General features: G+C 40.8%; 1 protein-coding gene across 1 annotated transcript in view; it reads left to right on the top strand.

Moving 5' to 3' along the window:
• LOC138589502 (helicase ARIP4-like) overlaps positions 1–22509 on the top strand; it is a 37388-nt gene extending 14879 nt beyond the window's left edge. Inside the window, exons 2-22 of the mRNA XM_069659812.1 lie at positions 2858–3101; positions 4467–4600; positions 4836–5003; positions 8161–8381; positions 8684–8866; positions 9120–9253; positions 10271–10467; positions 10611–10814; positions 10950–11088; positions 11266–11443; positions 11586–11804; positions 12523–12641; positions 12790–12914; positions 13540–13639; positions 13746–13951; positions 14647–14822; positions 15400–15596; positions 15694–15893; positions 16026–16115; positions 16225–16320; positions 16515–22509. Of these exons, the coding sequence (XP_069515913.1) occupies positions 2858–3101; positions 4467–4600; positions 4836–5003; positions 8161–8381; positions 8684–8866; positions 9120–9253; positions 10271–10467; positions 10611–10814; positions 10950–11088; positions 11266–11443; positions 11586–11804; positions 12523–12641; positions 12790–12914; positions 13540–13639; positions 13746–13951; positions 14647–14822; positions 15400–15596; positions 15694–15893; positions 16026–16115; positions 16225–16320; positions 16515–17587 (4403 nt within the window). The 3' untranslated portion in view covers positions 17588–22509. The remainder of the gene's footprint in view (positions 1–2857; positions 3102–4466; positions 4601–4835; positions 5004–8160; positions 8382–8683; positions 8867–9119; positions 9254–10270; positions 10468–10610; positions 10815–10949; positions 11089–11265; positions 11444–11585; positions 11805–12522; positions 12642–12789; positions 12915–13539; positions 13640–13745; positions 13952–14646; positions 14823–15399; positions 15597–15693; positions 15894–16025; positions 16116–16224; positions 16321–16514) is intronic.

The following is a 22509-nucleotide window of genomic DNA, read 5'->3' as shown; positions in this document are numbered from 1 at the left end:
AGTCATGCTAGCTGCTTTGTGAGTTGATGAGTACAGGGATGCTTTGAGCTAAATGCTAAAAAGAGCATGCTTACCTGCTCACAATAACAATGCATGCTAATGTAAACCATGCAAGTATATTGTAAACCACGTTACTAAACTAATTAGCACTTAGCAGAGTTTGTTGAGCCTTGGAAACTTGGAGGCGAACATTTCTGCTAGTAGGGGTGGGAATCGCAGGGTAACTCACAATACGATACACTATGTGGCCCACAATAACAATAATACCAAGATACAGTGATTCTTTGATAATTGATACATTGCAAGACAATCACATTAGGATACATTTTGATATCTGAATAACTGAAGAATACAAAATGTGGGATAAGATGCAGGAAATAAATTAGAACTATAGACCAAATTAGGACTTCATAAGGAGTCATGAAGTAGTGACACGGTGACTCAAAATTGCAGGAAAATCTGTTCAGAGCGCCATATATATCAATATTTGTCCCTAGCCTAGCGATAATTGTATTGCACAAGTCAGAACGACGCTATATTGTCCCACCTCTATCTGTTAGTGCTAAAAGAGTCAGAGTTTGTCCTCAGAGGGCCATGAAAGCCTGTAAGAGATTCCATAGCAATCCATCCTGTGGCTGTTAAAGTACTTCAGCTGAGACCAAAGTGGTGCTCTTTATCTGTCCAAGACTTAAGACCCAGTCTGAAACAGACCCATGAAAAACCTGTCTGAACTCAACATGCATCGATCCATTTAAAAAAAGGACAATTAGACTGGTTTTATAATAGCTTAAAGTTGGGGGTTTGTGCAGTCTTGGTGGAGGTATGAGGACTCTGTTTTCTAGTATGTTTTTGATTCAACTGACTTTCAACTTTCATCGTCTCAGGAAGCAATTCGCTTTATATCACCATGATTGCAAATTGATTGTTATGAAATGCTACTCTGAGACACATAAGCATAACACGCATAAACTAGTGAGACAGACTGGTGTCATTAGCAGCCACATCAAGAAGTTTATCGCTTAGATGGACTGAAGGGGCGTTTTATGTAAGTTGTTTTTCAACTCGCAGTGAGCTCATCAGCAGCCTCCATGCTCCATTATGTTAGGGTGTGTGTGTGTGTGTGTGTGTGTGTGTGTGTGTGTGTGTGTGTGTGTGTGTGTGTGTGTGTGTGTGTGTGTGTTTTCATAATGTGGGAAACTGAAACTTGGGTTTGCCAGGTGTCATGTGGTGTACAGGTCTTGCATGCATTTTTGCGTGTGTTTTGTAATAGAAAATCATGTGTGTGTTGGCACTGTGTCCTTGTTTGTCCAGTCATTTCAGGCAGATTCTTGGCTGGACAAAACTACGCATTTGTGGGTGTGTGTGTGTTGATTTATATTCTTATTGAATGCTTGCCCTCTGGAATATGTGTGTGTGCGCATAGATGTGTGAGGTTCTGTGTGTGTGTGTGTGTGTGTGTCAGTGTTTGTGTCCTGTCTTGTGTTTCATAAGCCGTCCATATTTATGATCCAGCTCTTACATAAGCCTCAGATCTGGTTCAGTGTGTCTCTACCAGAAACAACTGAGAAAAAAAAAGGAGGAGAAGGACAGAAGAAGAAAAAAGGTGAAAGTGAAGTACAGGCAGACTGAGGGTAGCGAACTAGAAATGAAGACGAGTTTCGAAAAAGATTACAAATATGCAAACGGAGTGAGTAAAAGGTGGCAGACGGAGCAGTTTTCACGATTTCTTATTGAAGTGTGCTTTGGCTCAGGATGAGAGGAATGTTCCTCCTGGTGTTTTGCAAAGGAGGTTTAGTTAAATGTTCATTTGAATACAGTCAAACACCTAAATCCTTCAGCAGCCCAAAAAACAAGTACGAACTTTTACTAAGTGAAAAAATGCTTTTAAAAATTGTGAATAGAATAATTTTTTCATTATTTTCTATCAGATCCTTCAATAGGTTTTGATCTTTCATATACTACTATAATAGTACTGGTGGTTTTTAGCTGGAAAATAGTGAGTTTGCTTGTTTATATTAAAGACCAAATAATTTAATGGCATATAATGGCAGATAGATGTTGCTCGATTTTGATATAATTAGGTTTGGGGTTTGTACCCAGGAGTCATATGTTCCAAAGTAGACTTAAAGTAAAAGACGAAACACGTTAAAATATTTGGTAGCATACGGCATACGGCATACGGCATACAGCGTTTCTCCGTCTGTTAAAGTGAATGTGTTTTCCTGTGTTGTCTTTATGGGAGAGGAGCGTCTCATCCACACCTCTGGCAAGCCCATCTGAACATGGCCTGTTATGTTTACTAGCACAGAGCTGAACAGTGAGCATGACATAATGGAAAGTAATACAGTGACGATACGGTTAAACTTGGCTTTGGGAGGATCTGCATGCTTGGTTAATGATTGTTCACATAAAGTAATGATTCATTTATTTGATTTATGCCTTCCTACTACTGACAGGTATAATAAATACGTTTGAGCATGTAATCAGTGCTGAGAGCAGTTATAGGTGGTGAGGTGGAACATTATATGAATCTAATGGCACAGCTCATCCCGAATGTGGCAGTTGGCAATAATTGGTGATAGTAAAATAAGTAGAGGTGGGAATCTTTGGGAATTCAATTAAATTCAAAAAATATTCTTGGATCTTGTGTAAGTTCCGGGCAGCTTCATACTTTGCAAAAAACTACTTTATGAATATGTTTTTAATTCTTTAAGTTATTTTCGTGAAGTTTGTAAATTGATTCAGAACTGAAAACATACATCGTATTCTGTGTATTTCTCTGACAACATTAACGGTATATATTTCTTATTTTATTGTAAATAAATATGTATATTCTCTCTCCCTTTTCGTTACACAGACCAGTCCCACAGCGCCCCCTTCACCTCCGAGAATGAGGCTCAGGGAGGCGACTCGGCTGCCTGGCAGTGCACCCCTCCCCCATCTACCTCACCTGCGGGGGATACGGCAGCCCACCCTCCAACCTCCCAGCCCGCATCCAGACCACGGTCCAGGCCGGCTAGCCAAAGCCCCTCCCCTCCTTCTGCCTTGACAGGAACTAAGAAGAGGAGCTCCAAACCAGGACACATGAGGCGCAATATCAGGTAAAAATTGTCACTTCTACGTGAATGATTTGTGCTGGCCAGTGACGCGTAGTTCAATGTAGCTGCGACAGGTGAATTTAATACAGTATTCATTACTAAACATTAAACATGCAGAAATATTCCTACAAATGAAATAAAACCAAGCACAAAGTTCCTTTAATAATTTATTCCAGCTGGATTGAAGAAAATGATTAAATGCTTGGCAAACAGTTATCAGTCAACCATGAGATAAAAAGGATTACCACACAATCCACCGATTATGTTTCTGAGTGAACTAACACTCTTATTCAACTGCTTCTAATAATGGTCATTGTTGGCTGGATATTTGGATTATTGCCTCCCTGCTGTGTCTCTTTTGGCCTTCTGCCTCTCTGATTTCACTCTTATGTTGAAGAAGTAAAGTGCGGGCCAATTACTGATGAAATCTGTCATTGATTATATTTCAGGACGCTCAGTCTGCAGCTGCATTCCTCTGAATGCCAATAACCAAGATAGAAAAAGAAACCTCAAATATTCTGCTGCTTTTACATAACAGCATCTTTACAGTAACATCAAACATGTGTCAGAGATGAAAACTACGACTTCCATGTGGTTGGAAGTGTAAGTAAGTCATTTCTGTCCGACTGGTTTATCTGTTACTGAACAAGCAGGGATGAGTTACTTTTCGCAATCACAATCAAAGTTCACATGCATATACCTGAGCCTACAGTTAGCATTAAAGAACAGCGCAGAACAGCACTAACAGACACACAACCCTGATACAGCTCTGCTAGCTAATGTGTTAGCTTACATATTACTCATCAGTCAGACACTTAGCAACATTAGCATTAACTTGGAGTCTTGTTTTTGTCCACAAGTGAATGTAGGTCCAACATTCACTCCTGTTTTTAGATTTGGTTTTGTTTCTACTAACATTAGAGAAACGTTCCCTTTTACGCAGCTAAATGTTTTGATACATTTCCCAATTAGCTAACTCTGTATGTCTGTCGTTAGCTGAGCAGGTACTGTACAGTTGGTTATCATAGTTTATCTGCTGTGAATAATGACTAATTGATGAGTAAATGTGCCGTTTAACCAAAATGGTTAGCTAAAAAAGGCATAAAAGCAGAATTGGGGAGCTAATTATTTGTGGTTTTATAACTAACTGAGTCAACCTTCTCTATTACAAAAGAGTCATTTATTTCCGTGTCAATATTTATTGAATAGTGATTAATGCAGTAAAGAAAGTACTGCTTGAAAGGACTGTAAAAAATGATTAATCAGAATTTGAATGTGTAATATTGGAAGTTGTGGCAGTTGTTAGTTTAATGCCTTAAAAGACATTACCATAGTTATAACAATGTCATCTTTGTTTTCTCTGTGAAGGAAGTTACTGAGGGAGCATCAGTTGGAGGCAGTGACCAAAGCCGCCCAGCAGGGCGAGTTGGAGAGGAGGCGGCGTCTGGAGCAGCAGAGAAAACAGGATTTCCCCGTACCACTGCTGCCTGAATACACAACTGGTGAGAACATGAACCCCCCAAAAAACTCTTTCATAAACACTTCCAGCACCCACTGGCCAATCAAACACTAACTCTCTAACCTCTGCATCAGCCTAAATTTGTAATACCAACCATGAAACAGAGTACAAACCCCAAGATGCACCATTAAACAGCTTGCAGAAATATGAACAGTATTTTTATAGAACAGCCTTTCCTCTTTGTTTTTTACTCACTCATTCCTGTCCTCTCTCTCCAGATGACGTGACAAAGCATGTGTCGTCGGCATCAACAGCATCACAGCAAGAAGTGAAGTCGGTCCAACAGAAAGTTATCAGTCTTAACTCCAGCAGCAGTGTCAGAATCGAGGATGACAGCAAGACTAACGTACCCACATCTGCTACCACAGAGCACACACATAAAACAGGTGAGACACATACACACACACACACACACACACACACACACACACACATACACAGGTAATTAAATATTACCCAAAACCTTCTGCTTTTCTTCATCATTTTCTGGGGGGGAAAAGACAAGTCCAAAAAATCATAGTGACAGATGTTTCCAACTTGTTTTAATGAGTCTGGTGTCATTACCTTGAGATTTTTTATTCAGTATTTTGTGAACATTTTTCCTTTTCTCTAAATAAGAATATTTAATTCAGCTTCAGTTCCCTTATCAAATGTGTTGAAAGAACGTAGTTAAGGTTTCTATCCTTTGCAGTGGATATAAAAACTGTGCTTTATAGACCTGTCTAGACTGACTAAAGAATCCCATAATCTGCAGCTAAATTGTGGTAGGAAAACAGCAGATCCAAACAAAACATCTAAAACATCCAATTTTCCTTAAGTATCTAGCTTTCAAAATAAAGTACAGCCCCTTTATTGTAAAACATGGCTGTATTTGTATCAGCAAACAATAACAAAGGAGTAGAATTGTCTGAATTGTGCCCCACACATTGAATTTGTCTAGCCCAGATGGCCATTGACTTTGTGACTTGATTTTCTAAGTGGGCGAGTAGGTCCGAAGGCTGTGGGAGGTCATGAAAGCAGATAGGGACACCGAGCTGTGATGTTTATTTATGACGCATCGTCCAGCTGTATATTCTGAGCGGTCCACGTAGCTCGGAAAGCTTTAAATAAGCACACATCTAATTCTTAAGATTCCCTGAACAGCACAGTGTGAGCTTTGCTACAACCTGTGAAGAGTTCCCTTTCACGTGTTAGACATTTGGAAAAAGCGACAACAACTTTTAGGTCCAGTTTTAGACTTTAAGACTTTGTGTCCCTGTCATGAATTTTGTGGAAAAGCAAGGACGTGTTTCAAGGTGAAAGTGGCATGTTAAACTGCTAGCATGTTCATAAAGTGAAGTGTTTGGAAGGCCCTTACTCCTTGTTTTTGAAGGTGTTCTCTATTGTATTTAATCGCAGAGAAGTTAAACTTATCCTCGAATAAACTCCATGTTTGTATGTGTTCCATCCATTTTAACAAAGTTAGGTTTGTCCTTAGTTTATAACCTTTCAGCTGCTCAGTTAGACCTCAGGCAACATAGCCAGTCCACTGGTTGCAAAGTTAAGACACAAAGTACTAGCAACTGGCCGGTGACTCGAGAAGCATCAGTCTCTAGAGATTTAGGGAAGCAGCCTTAATTGCCTAATGACATCTATGACTTTATTAAATTTCACACTCTATTTCAAATTGCTTTCTGACCCTAGGGGTCTGGAAAGTTGGCGCATTAAAAGGCCAGATCAGTTTGAATCTCCAGGAAAAATTACAGAGGATTAAATAACAGCCCAAATTTGATTTAGGTTTTTACTCAAAAGTCAGAACAGGGCAGATATCTATGCAGCTATTAAAATGAATCTCAAAACTGTAGATATGAGGATGATTTGTGGTAGCGACTGTTAGTAATAATGTTCAACATTACAGCCACAAAGACGATTTGGTGTTAAAAAATGATCTATAAGAGTTCTGTTGGTTTTCAGAAGGGACTTGTTGTTGTATTGGTAAAGACAGTTTTAAGGGTGAACAGACTCCACTGCCTTTTCAAACTTTTTAAACCCAATTACTGAATTTAAACAACTGAGGTCAAACATCTCTAAAGTTTCTGTAAAAAGTGTGTGTGTTTGTGTGTGTGTGTGTGTGTGTGTGTGTGTGTGTGTGTTGGAGGGAGTTTTAGTAGATTGGCTGCCATGTGCATCAGAATATTTAAAACCTCCAGAGGGTACATCATGTTCCGTTCCCTTGTTGCCCGAGCCCTCAGACACACTTTCACACAGCCACTGTAACAGGATAAACACACCTGCAAACACACACACACACACACACAGGCCAAGGAAACGGAGACACCAATAGGAACAAATGAACTAAGTCAGATAATATGTAGATTTGGGAGAAAGACAAAAGTGAGGGAGGGAAAAAAAGAAATGAAGGGTGGAGAGAGGAAGAGAGATGAAAGGGGGAGACTGTGTGTGGGGCAGATCAGAGCGGGTCTGTGGAGCAATAAAGCTGGCTAATCCTGGTTATGAGCCAGAACACACACATATACGCACGCACATATAACGTGTACACACACACACACGCACACACGCACGCAGTGGCACAGTGACATTTCTAGTTGGGGTTGCATAACCAGTCTCCCCCTCCACTCTAATCCTACTTGTATAACCAGCCATTCACTGCAGTTATATAAGCTCTCTCTCTCTCTCTCTCTCTCTCTCTCTCTCTCTCTCTCTCTCTCTCTCTCTCTCCACACACACACACACACACACACACACACACACACACACACTAACATACTGACACACGCACACCTCTACTCCTCCCGTCATTCCCTCGCAGACTGCCAGCTTGTGTAACTTTCACCACTTGATACTGTTGACGTTGAAGTTCTTTTTTATCAGATATGGATTCGAGTCTTTCCACACACACACACACACACACACACACACACACAGACAGAATGACGTCCGTGTTTTAAGTAACAACACAAGTTTTGCAAATGACGGAGTCGTTCTTTGTCGCTTCACTGGAGACGAATGTATCAAGGCCAATAAAATCTAGTTGTAATTATTGTCATTAGTTTTTCTTTTGTTTAGTTTGTCACCCTTTGAAGAAGTTAAGGGTCTTCTTAAGAAGGTCCTTAAATAACTTTATTATTAAAGTTATTAAACTGAGAAAAAAACGTCTGAACGTCATTCAAAGAAAAAACTCAATAGTCTGTTAGACATCTATTGTCTACAAAATTTGTTTAATATTCTGACACTTTTTCTTTTTAGTTTGCGTGTTCCAAAGTGATTAATGAGGCTGAATCATGTGTTTTATATTGTTACAGTGAAGTTTGAAGGTTTTCAAATAATGAAAAGTCTTAATATTTGGCTGTATATAAAACATGATGCATAGAAGAGGAAAAAGACAACTTCAAATGATCATAATTGCAATGTGAGTTAACATCTGCAGATATCAGATGTCTGTCTGAGATCAAAGTGAGTTTTCTGTGTTAATATAGGCCTAAGGAAACAAGGCATGCACTTCCCTCCCTCACCCTCTCTTACTCATCTCCTCCCTCGGTGCAGATGTGATTGATCTGAGCTCAAGTGAGGATGACGCCACAATCCAAGTCAGCAGCGAGTCCACAAACGAGGAAGAAGAGAGTGAGCCGAGCGGCGCGCACGCCAACGACACTCTTAACCGACCGGACACCGACGGTAGGGTGCTGGTGAACCTGAACCATCCAGCTGTGGAGGAGGACATTTTCCTGTCACCTCAGCTGGCACGAGCAGTCAAACCTCACCAGGTATTATCACTGCTGCACTCAAATCACATTAATGTTATCGAATCACTGAATGGCTTAGATAAAATTTAGATTTCTTGACCTTCTGTGATCTTTTTTAGTTTGTATAAATTATCAGCTCTGCTTTTTCAGCGCCAGCCTCCTCTTCTTTTTCTCTTTTACTTCTCTGTCACTCTTCCTCCCACATTCTGATTTAATTATTTTCTTCTTTCTTTCATCACCATTTATTTTCTTATTGCCATGGCTTCTGTTTTCCTCTCTGTCTTTCTCACTTTATTCACCATTTCTTTTCTTCTCCTTCTCAGATTGGTGGAATCCGCTTCCTGTACGACAACCTGGTGGAGTCTGTGGAGCGGTTCAGCAGCAGCAGTGGATTCGGCTGCATCCTGGCTCACAGTATGGGCCTGGGCAAAACTCTGCAGGTCATCTCCTTCATTGACGTGCTGTTCAGACACACCAAGGCTCACAACGTGCTCGCCATTGTACCTGTAAGCAACCGCTGATTTAATGTAGGAATACATGGAAATGTGAAGGTTCGAGGTTGACAGATTTAGACTCGAAGAGAGAAACTGTTTCTCTGTAAAGTCAACATTTGTATTATTGGCTTAGCCAAAAATATGAGGGATATTGGTTAGAACTAAAATATATTCAGTCTGTCAGCTGGTCCCTTAATTATATCAGCATGAACAGAATCAGTATGGAGACTGAAGACTCACCATTAAAGTATTCATTTCCTCCCAGGTGAACACGTTGCAGAACTGGCTGTCAGAGTTCAACATGTGGGTCCCGCCCCCGGAGGCGATACCTCCAGATACCGACCCAGAACTGGTGACGCCTCGGGCCTTTAAGGTTCACATCCTCAATGATGAACACAAGTGAGTAACGGGAGCTTAAGCATTTATTATCTCTCTTTGTGTTAAAGCCAGACTGCTTCACTCAACCACCCGCTCTGGTTATATGTTTGACAATTTAATACAACCAATTTAACAGAAGCGTGTTTTAGAGCATCGTTCTTGAAAGGTAGATAAAGGGGACTTAATAAAATACTTAGGGTACATTGTTTCCTCACACACATACACACACATGCAGCAGGATCATTGGCGACCGGATGCAATTCCTTTCTGCAAAGCAACAGAAAACTTGGCACAGACCTTCCGATAACCTGTGCACTTGATCCCCATCTGGCTCGTCCACTCTTCCGTCTCTCCATCATCCTCTTTCTCAACAGATGCTTCTGCTGGAAAGAATTTCTGACTGCATTCACAAGCGTGTGTGAATGTGTGTGTGGTTGGGATTAGGGAGCAAGGAAGGAATGCTTCACGATGAGTGTGCAATTCCATGAAATAGCCGCGTCCAAAAGTGACATACTGACTTCATTCTGTCCCTCAGCTCGGTTAGAAAAGATCTCATATCAGAATATATTATAATTTACCACAATTAACAAGCATTCGTTTAAGAGCTGTTCTGAAATGATTGTTATTCAGTAGGTTTTATTTGACAAGTCATTAGAATTGCAGGGACTGATTAAAATGCCATTAAGTGTAATTTTCTCTTTCTAGTACAAGAAAATCTGCTGAGATGTTATTACAATATTTTTTCCTCCCATCTTTCTTATTCTCTTTGCTTTTATTCAAATGTACATGTACATTTTATTCTTGCAGTTCCACTTAAAGGTGCTACAAATAACACTTTATCCCATCACTGAGAGCAAACAGCTCCAACATGGTATTTTTAAATTCATACAAGTGCTCTGGTTTATCACATTGTAATAATTTGGATTAGGTACTTTTAATTTTCAATGCCTTTGCTCTTCTACTACTCCTTCACTTATGTGTCTTCAGTTTTGAGATGCAGAATCCTTAACTTGACCTACCTTTACCTACATTTTCCAGAAACACAACAACCAGGGCCAAGGTGGTGGAGGACTGGGCCCGGGATGGAGGGGTTCTACTGATGGGCTACGAGATGTACCGCCTTCTTTCCATGAAGAAGAGCTTTGTGGCTGGGAGGAAGAAGAAGAGCAAGAAAACAACGGGACCTGTCGTCATTGACCTGGATGAAGAGGACAGGCAGCAGGAGTTGCTCAAAGGTGGGAAAGATGAAGGGGAGAGGGGTGGGGAGGAAAAGGGAAGGATGATCAGGGGAAGAAATAGAATTTGACTTGCAGTTTAATTTTAAACAGTATAGTTTTGAATATCACTGAAAATATGTCTGCCTGTCATCCTCCTCCAGGAATCGAGAGAGCCTTGGCGCGGCCTGGTCCAGATGTGGTGATCTGTGATGAAGGCCATCGCATAAAGAACTGCCATGCCAGCACATCACAGGCCCTGAAGAACATCAGAACCCGACGCCGCGTCGTCCTGACAGGCTATCCACTCCAGAACAACCTGATCGAGTACTGGTGCATGGTCGACTTTGTCCGACCCGACTTCCTAGGTACAGGACAAGATGTGCTTCTTGTTATAGAGGATACATCACTACAGGAGTGTAGCATAATGACTTGATTTCTTATTTTAGCTGTTTTCTTGGTAATCTTCTAACTTTAGCTTTTACATCTTGTATGTACTTCAGGTACGCGGCAGGAGTTCAGTAACATGTTCGAGCGTCCCATTCTGAACGGTCAGTGTGTGGACAGCACGCCTCAGGACGTCCAGCTGATGAGGTACAGGAGCCATGTCCTGCACAGCCTGCTGGAGGGCTTTGTACAGAGGTAAGACAGAGGCCTTTATTAACCAACCAATAACAACTGCACGCTAAACAAAACCATTAAATATTTTGATAGGAAATACAAAGATTCAACTTACTTCTGGAAAGACCTGACATTTTTCCACATATTTCTTAGTTTAAATGACACTTGAAATATTGATTGTTACTTTTCTTTTTCCAGACGAGGTCATGATGTCCTGAGAGACCAGCTGCCCTCCAAAGAGGAACATGTGATCCTGGTGCGTCTGTCTCCCCTGCAGAGGGCGCTCTACACCGAGTTCATGAACCGCTTCAGAGAGGCAGGAAACACTGGCTGGCTCAGCCTCAACCCACTAAAGGCTTTCTGCGTCTGCTGCAAGGTGAGAAGGAGGGTTACAAATTGACCTCTTTTTAACATCAATTGTTGACTTCTTTAAAGTAAAACGTGCCTAATTGTTCATGTAATAGATAAAGTTACCAGAGAGAGTGTTCTGACACCGCTGATCTCCTGTTTTTCCTCAGATTTGGAACCATCCAGACGTGCTGTACGAGGCCTTACAAAAAGAAAACCTGGCGAGCGACCAGGACTTGGACCTTGATGACATTACTTCCACAGGTCCCACCCGATGTCCCACCACACCCAATCACAAGTCAAAGCCCATAGAGAATCCAAACCCCATTGGTGGCCTGAGTCTCAACCAGCTGCAGGAGAAAGCAAATCAGGTCATCACTTATGAATGGGTAAGTGATATAAATTTAGAAACTGACGTAATATTTGTTTTTACCTCCTGTAACATTAAGCTGAACTCTGCCCCTGTTTGTCTGATTGTTAACAGAACATTATGTTCTCTTGCAATATTAAGAGGTTTAAGGTTTTAGGAAATGTATTTCAGTCCAATGCTGCCACACACAGTTTAATAATGAGAAATACCTTTAGAATAATTAACTCTGCATTAATCCACAATGATCCAGTTCAAAGAAAGCTGGACTTACCAACATCCCAGTACATCATTTCTAACCACTGAACTTTGTAATCTTTGAACACTTTTCTTACTGATTTTTGGTGCTGCTCATTTAGTTCTTAAGCCTACACACTAGGGCTAGAGTAACAGCCTGGCAGCAGTGAGTGATTAAAGGCGATAAATAAATCAATATAAGCGTGTGATTTAAACACTATTGGGACTTGAGGGTTTTGAGTGTTTTTACACTTTCTTGGAAAGTTTTGTCAGAACTATTTTAAGGTCCAGCAATATGTTTTGCATTTAAGAGTGAAGTTAAGCTTAAGTTCAAAACCTTTGTCATGACATCTCTTTAGTTATCAGGTGTCACTCACTTTTTTAGTCTAAGTTGCTTAAATAAGGTAAACTAATCTGGGAACCATGAATGTAAAGGTGATAAAAGTAAAGGTGATGTTTAATATTATAGTAGATTTTAACAGTGTCTCCTTTTAAATGGACAGGCAAAGGACATCATGTGTGACTACAAGCCCGGCCTCCTGGAGAACTCTGCAAAAATGGTGCTTCTGTTCCACCTGATAGAGGAGAGTGTCAGGAAGGGAGACAAACTCCTCGTCTTCAGGTAAAACATCAGACAATAAACAAGCTACAATTTTAGAATACAGAATTCTTGTAAAATACTACTTCACATCACACATTACATCAACATTACTGAAGCTTTCTGGCATTTGATCCAATGTCTAATTTTGTTCTATGTCTGCCTCCTGCAGTCAGAGTTTGTCCACACTGACGGTGATCGAGGACTTTCTGGCCAAGAGGCCGGTGCCTCCATCACCCAACACGTCCAGCAGAGACAGAAACAACCAGAACTGGGTTCGCAACCTCAACTACTACAGTAAGTGATCACTTATTATGCCTTTCCTTGTTAAATATTTGGTTGAAGGTATTGCTAACCACACTGGTTAGTTGGTACTACTACTCTCATTGACCTACAGTGAGTGCTGCCATCTGCTGGTGAATCTTGTAAACAGTCAGACTTAAATGTTAATGGTCTCCACAAGCATAGAAAGTATTTCACAGCTTTTGAAGAATTTGGTGTTTGTGTATTTCAACGATATTCAAAGAATGGTCTTGTAAAATATGAGATCCATTACCTTAGTCATGTCAGACATCATCTCTGGGATTGTAGTTAATCATAGATTGGTTTTCTTTGTCAGACAAATCATAAATTAATTAATTTTGCACAAAAGTTATCTTAATTTGGTCGTCACACATTTGTTATCTTATTTCATCCACTGATTTCACATTATAGCAGGTAGAGAATCAAATCGACAGGGGCAAAGTTGCACTAATAAAACCAGGATTGTTGCCAGATTACATAACACTATTATGAAACTTTTATATAAGCTAGCAAATAAATTAAGATAATTGAAACTATAAGAAGAATTTGTATTGTACCTGTTCATCAAGAAGCTACTGAAAACCCTGCTTAACCCTCTGTTGGTTGTGATCTCTTGAAGGACTGGATGGAAGTACAACGGCCTCAGAGAGAGAGAGACTGATAAACCAGTTCAACGATCCAGCCAACACCTCAGCATTGGTCTTCTTGCTATCAACCAGGTAAACATACACATTAACAGTTATTAAAATGACTGAAAATTGATGCGAGATCATAAATGTAGCATTTAAAAAACCTAACCTGATTGCTGACTTCTCTGGTCCTCAGGGCTGGCTGTCTTGGCGTAAACCTGATTGGGGCAAACCGCGTCGTGGTGTTTGACGCCTCCTGGAACCCGTGCCATGATGCCCAGGCCGTGTGCCGTGTCTACCGCTACGGTCAGAGGAAGCCGTGTCATATCTACAGGCTGGTGTGCGACTTCACGCTGGAGAAGAAGATCTACGACCGGCAGATCTCCAAACAGGGCATGTCAGGTGAGTCAGAAAATGCATCAGTGACCTTTAATATTCCTTTAAGACAGAATCATTTCATAAGTTGGTTATCTTTTCATATTTACTGTTGTATGTTGAAGTTTTAAAATGTGTGGTTTTATGTGAAGATTAGTGACAAAGGTAATACATGTATCATCTTATTGCAATTATTAATTTTTAATTTGTTTTTGAACTTTAGTTTGTCATTAGTGAATCAAAACAGAAATTAAGGAAAATAGGAAAATGAAAAAAAGATGGAAAAAATGGAAACAGGAAGTAATTTACATATAAAACTGATCAGAATGTAATATAAAACATAATAAGACATCTTCTATGTACAAATACTGTGCAATCTGTCTTCTCAAATGAATGTACACAACATGGTGGATATCACTGATGTCAGCTTTCAAACATCTGTCTGTAATCAGACTCAGTTGAAAGCCCAGTCCAGACTCCTCTGTATGAACACTCAGCAGACAGACCCCCAAAACTCATTTATCTGCAATGTGTTGAAACCAGACTACTGCAGCCAAGAGGCTCTTGTCTGACCGTCTAAACTGTCTCAAGTGTTTTCTGTAAGCTTTGACAGACATGTTAAGACCTCTTATGCTTTAAAGAGGTTCAGGAAATCAGAAGTCTCTTTATATACACCATCTTATTCCCTCTTCTCTGTCTTCCATTCTCCCTCCTTCCATTAGACCGGGTGGTGGATGACCTGAACCCTGTGCTGACCTTTACCAGGAGGGAGGTAGAGTCTCTTCTTCACTTTGTGGAGGAGGAGCCGGACCCTTCCCAGGTCAAGCTGAAGTCTCAGGACAGCATTGAGAGTGTCCTCAGAAAGGCTCTGCACCACTATCCTCACCTGATAACTAAGGTAGATAAAGAGAGGAGGAAACACTATCACTGTGTGCCCCCTAGAGGTGTTTTAAGAGTAGGACATGTGGGGATGTTTCTGCAGAGAGTTTACTAGCTTAGCCTACTATTTAAGATGTGTCATTCTGGTCACCTGAGGCCTTAAATTTAATGAAGATTATTCATCAGTATTTGAAGTAGGCTCTACAAGAGACTGACAGCTCCGTATAAATGAGTAAGTCACAGGCTGTTGGATGTGGGCTGTTTGAAGGGAATTGTCACACACTGCCTTAATTGTCCCACTAAATCCACTTGTAGAGTTAATTTGAGGTGAGAACTATGACAAGCAGTTGGATTTACTCTCTGCTTTATATTTATAACAGTGTTTTAAGAAAGCTCACGAGGTTCATGATTTTGAGAAGTGGTGAGTCACCTCATTATTAAATCTGCAGGATTCTCACAGGATGTTTCCCAGACTAAACTCTCATAGCAAAACCTGAGCTCACACCATTCTAAGCAGCTTTCGAGGCAAATAATCTCTAATTTGGCACCTCTGTGTGTTTTGAATGTGTTTTTAATCAACCCTTTCTCCCTTTCAGCAACCATTCCCTCACGAGTCCCTGCTGATCGACCGCAGGGAGCTGAAGCTGAGCAAAGCTGAGAAGAAAGCAGCAAAGAAGGGTTATGAAATGGAGAAGAGGGCATCTGTGCCATACACTCGCCCTTCCTACGCTCACTACTACCCTGCCAGCGACCAGAGCCTCACCAACATCCCCGCCTTCAGTCAGAGAAACTGGTAAGAAACGTTATATGTATATATGACTTGATAGGCACAATTATCTATTATCTAAACCTGATTTTGTCACAAACTTATAAATAAACTCTCTGCTCAGGCGCCCACCTGCTCGTACTGAAGAGAAGCCAGTGGCTAGTGTCCGCCCAGTCCAGTCAACTCCAGTTCCCATGATGCCCCGACAGGCAGCTGCAGGGTCTGCCCCAGATGAGGATTCATCAGGATCCAGCCTCGGAGGTTTCCCTGTCAACTGCCTGCAAAAAGCTGGGGTGTTTGTGCAGAAGATCGTCACCACTACTGGTAGGGACACTAACAGAACCTGTCTTTACCTCTTTATGTGTGTGTGTGTTTGTTTTTTTCTTTTTTGACACACATTTTTTGCAGCTTAATTCAATTATTGAATTCTAAAATGTCTTTCTTTGTCTCTTATAGACATTGTGATTCCAGGTACCAACAGCTCAACAGATGTCCAGGCCAGAATTACTGCAGGAGAGAGCATCCACGTCATCAGAGGCACCAAAGGTACAGTACCTCTTTATAGACTCTGTTTCTACTTTGCTGATTTTTTCAGACTTACGCATCACTTAATATCTCTGGAACTAATAATTTCTTTCGCTTTTTTCTGTATTAGGGACTTACATCAGGACGTCTGATGGACGAATCTTTGCCATCAGAGCTGCTAATAAGGCCAAGACTGCTGAGGAGGGTACTACAGCCACACCCAAAGGTAGGATGATTTATTAGCAGAACTGAACTCAACCTTAAGCAAACAGGAGACGGTTTAGAAGTACAAAGATAAGGCACTATGAGGTGAAGAAAACATTACTGACATTTTGACAGAATTAACGCTAACTCAGCCCATCTAAAGCTCTTAATACTTTTCCAAAAGCTTAAACTTAACCCCTTGTTTCCTCTTCTCAGATTCCCAGGCTCAACGAGAAGAAATGTCAACCAATGGCAGTAATGGTTGCCTGTCACCTGACAGGAAGCAGCAGGTCAACACCAAGACTCTGCCCCGCCCTCTTTCACCTGACAGCCCAGAGATCATTAGTGAGTTGCAGCGCTACACAGGTGGCACAGCTAGAGCTCAACCAGAGGGGGCAGCAGAGAGCAACCTTTCTTCCACCAAACCGGTTCAGACCAACAGCAGCAGCGGGAGCAGCTTTGCTGGTGGAAATGTGAGCCACCATGATGCCTCTGTGAGTAATGTAATCCAACCCAAAATGGATGCCACTGCCGCCCAAGACCTGAGAACAGGCTCCAAGCGCAAAGCCTCCACCCCGTCTCTGGAGGAGCGGCCCAGTAAGCAGCCCTCTGCAGGCAAGCACTCCTCAGCCCCTCTGGCCTCACAAGGCTTCCCCTTCACTGGGGGCTACGGCCTTCCTCCTCTGGGCCTCAACCCCGCCATGTTGAGCCACCCACTTTTCATGGGGGCAGGCTCGCCTTACTTCCACCCCTCCAACGCCCAACTGGGGGACCCTAGTTGCATGTACCCAGATCTGTTTGGCTTTGGTGGAGCCAGCACTGCCCCCACCTCCTCTTCCTCCTCCTCAACGACGAGCACTGCAACTGCGGTCTCCTCTTCCTCATCACTGTCATCCTCTGCTGCAGTCAAAGCAGCCAGTTCAGTTCCAGGAGCTCTGCCGCCGTTCATGCTGAGCCCCAGCATGGCGGGCATGGCGGGCATGGCTGGGATGCTTCCTCCAGGATTCCCTCTGTCTTACAGTCAGTCTCTGGCGAGTCTCTACACGGGGTCCATGCTCCCTGGCGGGCTGCCAGGTCCAGCTGCCACTCCTGGTCCGGCCGGATCCAGCTTCCTCTCCCAGTACCCTCCCACCACTGCCTCCAGCTCCTCCTCATCATCTCCCTCCTCCTTCTCCCCCTCAGCCCGGTCTGAGGGCCACCGGGGCCCGGTGCTGATGAATGGAGGGAATGTTGGCAGCTCAAGCAGCTCGGATGATGACGATGATGTGATTGAAGTTAGTGGACAGTGACTGATGAGATAAACGGTTGTTTGAGCAAGCTTGATTTGATTTAATAATCATCACGATAGGATGACGTCCTATTAGCCAGGATGCAGGCTTCAAAGGGCCTTTGGGCGAGGACGTGAGGGAAATGGACAAAAAATGAACTGAAATGATGACAAATGAGCCCCTGCTAAAGTGTTTCCTCTGTTTGTCTCTACTGCCTTGAAGCAGTCTAAATGGAGATTGAACACAGAACGGCAAATCTTAATGCTGAATATCAGAAGATGAAACATGAGGAAGAAAAAAAAGCTCCAGAGAGGAGAGGAAAAATCAGAGGACGTTGGGCTTCCGAGCTTTTGTCCAATACGAGCATTGAAAAACTAATCACTGGACTTAGTACTGCTGAGTGTGGGCCTGCAGTGACCATAAACGGTCACTAGTTTTACTGTCGACTTTAGAGATTCTAGTTCTGCAGCTTTGCTAGATGTTGAGACTCTTTTGCTTTTTTCAGCTTATTAAAAAGATGACAGTGGTGGGGGGGGAAGGTTTGATAATTAAGATAGCTGGTAGTAACATTTGTTAAATATCAGTAACTAAAATGGTATTGTTTGTCACTTGTGGAATATTGCTACTGAATTCTTCTTAAAATGGTAAAAGAAAAGGTGAAAAGATCAAACTTTTAGAAAGCATTTTATTTAACTCAATAATTCACTGCTGGAGCAGATGTATTGTGCATCTTTGTTCTTGAAGAAAACAAATGAAAAAATATTGAATTATTGACGAGGCAGTTGAGGCTTGTCGAGGACGAGCTTAAAGACAATTACTGAAACCTTAAAACTCTAATGACAGAATGTATGCTCAATCAATTGCCTTTAAACCAGGCCTTTTTGAAAAGACTCCTTCTGTTAAGGCATCAGACGTGGGAAGATCTGATTTTTCTGTAATTTTTTGTGCGTGCGTGTGTATTTTATATTGATGTATTTTTCTTTTACTTTTGAAAGAAAAATCATTGCCTAAAAACAGCCAGGTGAAAATGAGAAAAAAAACTGTGTTCTCGTGAGGTGTCCTCCTCGTAGCGGAGAAACAACCAACAGAAAATGCCTTTTTGCCTCCATCTTTCTGAATGTGAACTGTGAGAGAGGATAGGTAAAGAGAGACAGGCGGTCACTGCGGCTCTCTGAATCTCACCCACAGTCTTACTGTAGCCTAGCGAAAAACGATGCAAACACTCACTCAAGCCTATATACTTGTTCGTACAACCCCAGAAGAATTTCGCTCGCAACCCTGAGTGTTGGTTACGCTCGTGTCGTTACTGTGTTCGTATGTGTGTGTTGTGTTCTTTAGGGTTACAAAAGGAATTGTTAAAAAAAAAAAGACTCGGAACTTGTGTTGCCCGGTTTGGTAACACATTCTGACAACAGTGACACAGATTCCACCTCTGCTATCATTTTATTCTTCTTTCTTTGTCTCATCTCATTTTGTGAACAGAGGTCATTGTGAAACCAAATTGACTTTTATTTTGGAGGGACGGTGTGGCTTTGCCAAAAACACAAAATGTACAAGCACATCAGAAACCTCCATGGAAGAGGATTGTGTCTTAAAAGACCAAATAATGTTGTCAACACGTAGAGAAGGATTTCACTCCACCACAGACACACACTCTCTACAGCAATCCTCACAGTCTAAAAGGACATTTCCTTCCCTCTGTATGACCTTGCAGGTAACACTGTACACTGTACTGCACTGTAAAAGAGACACTAATCTGTATACGTCTGTAGACCGGGTGAAAGCTGGTAAAGCTTCATCATGTGACCAAGTCCCCCTTTAGATTAACAATAGTTCTGTTGTTCCAATCGTTCCCCTCTGATCACACAAACTGTTCCGCTCTGGTCAGCACTGTCCTCGAGTAGAAAATCTTCTCCTCCAAAAATGGCTGCAGCGAGAGCTTTAAAAAGCACCAGCTCCTTTTGTTCAACCCTTAACATCGACAAGTAAAGCATTTCCTGTTCCTTTACTTCCATGTATTTGTTCTTCAAACTGAAATTGTTAGTTTACTTATGTTTCATTTTTTGTTCTCCTCTTTTTACAATGTTTAAATTTACCAAATTAATTTATTTATGACGGTGCATATTTATTCATTTTTATTTTTGTACAATGTTTTTTTTTTGTTTGTTTCCTTTTGTTGCTTTTCTTTTACTTGTTTGTAATATTTTTATGGTTATATTACTTTTGTTGTTACTATGGATCGAAACTTTTTGTTTGTTTTGAGAGAACTGAGGATCTGCCAATCTGACCCGCACATGTGAACTTGTGCAGAACTTGCATGTGGACCAACCAATTAGTGCGTTACTGTGCAAATGACATATTTAAGAAGTAAATATTGCATCCCATTTACGACCATGATCGGCTCTTGATTATGAGAAAGCCAATAAAAAAGGCATCAGGGACACAAAGATATTTACTGTGATACTGAGCTGTGATAAAATGATTTTCTGTATGAGCTCAGACTCCTCCATCATCCTGCCTGTTCACAAGTTTGTTCACAATTAAGATACAAGTACTTACTCTGAATGATATGAGCCATTCTTTGCATGTAAATATAGCTCATTCACAAGAAATGGGTCAGAAACTGAGGCAGCCCAAACACACATCAGCTGAAAAGAAAGAAACTGACGATATCAAGTGCTTCTCTTTCCTTTTTAATTTTTTGTTCATCACCATATCATCAGAAATGTCCATCTGTGTTATCCCTGTGACAGCAAGCAAGCGAGTTTCCTCAGTGTTGAACTGTTTGGTCGTCAGCTCGGCTTTTGCTGCGCTGACTGACTTTTATTTCACAGCTTTCTACTTGAATTTACATATTTATTTATGAAAATCGATTTTGGTCGGGCGAGTTGACGCCGACTGTCTCCTGTTCCATTTTAGCCGAGGAGAAGATTAAAGCTGCTGTCTTTGAGGATCGGCTCTATTCAAAGCCTGTTGTGTAGTTTATCGATGGATCATGTGTATGACCTTGGATTACTTTTAGATCTTTTGTTTTGTTTTTTTGAAGTTTGTAAATAAAAAGAAACATGTTCTGAATAATACTTTTCCTAATTTATTTGCAACAGTAGTAGTAGCAGATGTAGTGCCTCTTCCCCCGTCTGTCTCTCCCTTACACACACACAATGGAGCACATGTAAAGTTGACAACGATTGTGTACTGCTTCCAAGAAAATAAACAATTATCCCAGTTTTTCTCTCAACTATTTCATACCAATGCATTTTTTTACTCTGTATTTTAAATTTGTCTTGAAGTAACAAAACTTAACATTTCTATTTCTAACAGACGTCAACAGTATGAGTAAGATTTAGACGTCCTGAAAAATTCAAATTAGGCTTTTTTTAAGAGAGAAAATTCACCCAGAAGCCCTAAAATAGAAGAGAGTGACACTGTCTGATTATGGCGTTGTTTTCTCTTTCCTTTGAAAGAATGAAAAAATCAAACGCGTTATAAAAAGTCAGAATATGGAATCAGGTGCAAATAGTACTTTTTATGTTTATGTGTCTATGTATTCAATGCAAATCTTATTAATAATACATGCAGATGTTAAACATGAAAACCTAATAATGTTCAGTTTAGGTTTTACATTTTTGTCCTCATAATAAAGAGCTGATCATGGACACGAAATGAGCCAAAACTTCTGATTGTAGGGAGTAAAGGAAAACATTTGGCACCTTTTTAGACAATCAATCTAATGCAAATACTTGATAGAAATAACAAAATGAATCACCAATATTTTAGAAGGAACTTCCTTTTTTTTAACATGAATAAACTATTTACAGCAGAATTGGGACAGCTTTAAATAGCAGATCCAAGAATAAGTTGTTGTCCTCTGTTCAGTTATTTGCATCAGTATCGATGTCTAGGTTCACTGTTATTGCTCTTGGCAGTATATTTGATTATCCTGTTCTCGTATTTCAGTAGTAGATCAAAGAAATGTAACACTGAGGGTGAAACCTGGGTTTGGTTTGTACTGGCCCACTTTCCACATCCTACTTTAGTAGATGGGTGCTTACATAATGGAGTGTTTCTTTGAATAAGACCTCTATCTACGAGCAGATGTAACATTTTGATTTGTTATATTGAAGTCCTTAAATTGAAAACCAACAAACTCTTGTTCTGCCCTTTGTGAAAATCCCATAATTCATCAGCCTTTATTTTGAAGATTTCACTTTATTATTTGGTTTGTTGCCAAATCGTTTATTCCACTCACCAAAATAGGATAAATTGGATAAATATGATGGGTCATGAACCTCAACTTCCATTGAGCAGGGGAAGATGTATGAATGATAACAAAGAGTATCCTATATCATGTAATTAATGTTCTGCAAACACAGGGCGATGGCTTTGCAGGCAAGAAGAAATAAACCCGGCTCATATAGCTTACTTGCATGGTTATTAAATTGCACAACCTTGCTGTGTAGAACTTTTATATCCTGATTTACCAACCGCAATGACTGTAAATTGCACAATTTACATTCACTATAGAACTCGGACTTTAAACTAAATGTGCCTCCAAATCAAATGTATAAGCCAGAGTACTTTAAGTTATCAGCCACAGCCAGAAAAAAAATCTGTGGTTGGCTGAAGCTCTCAGCCTGCCCAGAATAATCCTGGGACATACATTTTCAGAGTGCATGAGTTTTAAAGTTATGTATAAAGATGTTGTATGTGAGTCTACTAGCATGAACAATGAAGCACAATTAATATCATCACACGTCTTTGTATATTTTTATATTAAGTGATGCCTGTAATCTTATTTTACTGTTAGTGTAAACATTGAGTGAAGGTTGTTGTTGCAGTCTGTGTCCTTGTTTTTTGTTACAACCTATTTGTATGTGGTTTGTCCTTTTTTGTAAAAGTGATGTGGGTTCTGGTTGTTCAGAATAAAGTGAATGCATCTGTTA

This window comes from Semicossyphus pulcher, unplaced genomic scaffold, assembly GCF_022749685.1.
Source record: "Semicossyphus pulcher isolate SPU_LCO1_2020_fin unplaced genomic scaffold, fSemPul1.0.p SCAF_13, whole genome shotgun sequence".
In the NCBI taxonomy this organism is placed as follows: Eukaryota; Metazoa; Chordata; class Actinopteri; order Labriformes; family Labridae; genus Semicossyphus; species Semicossyphus pulcher.
Note: the sequence above shows the minus strand (reverse complement) of the source record. Positions and strands in the feature narration are given on the sequence as shown.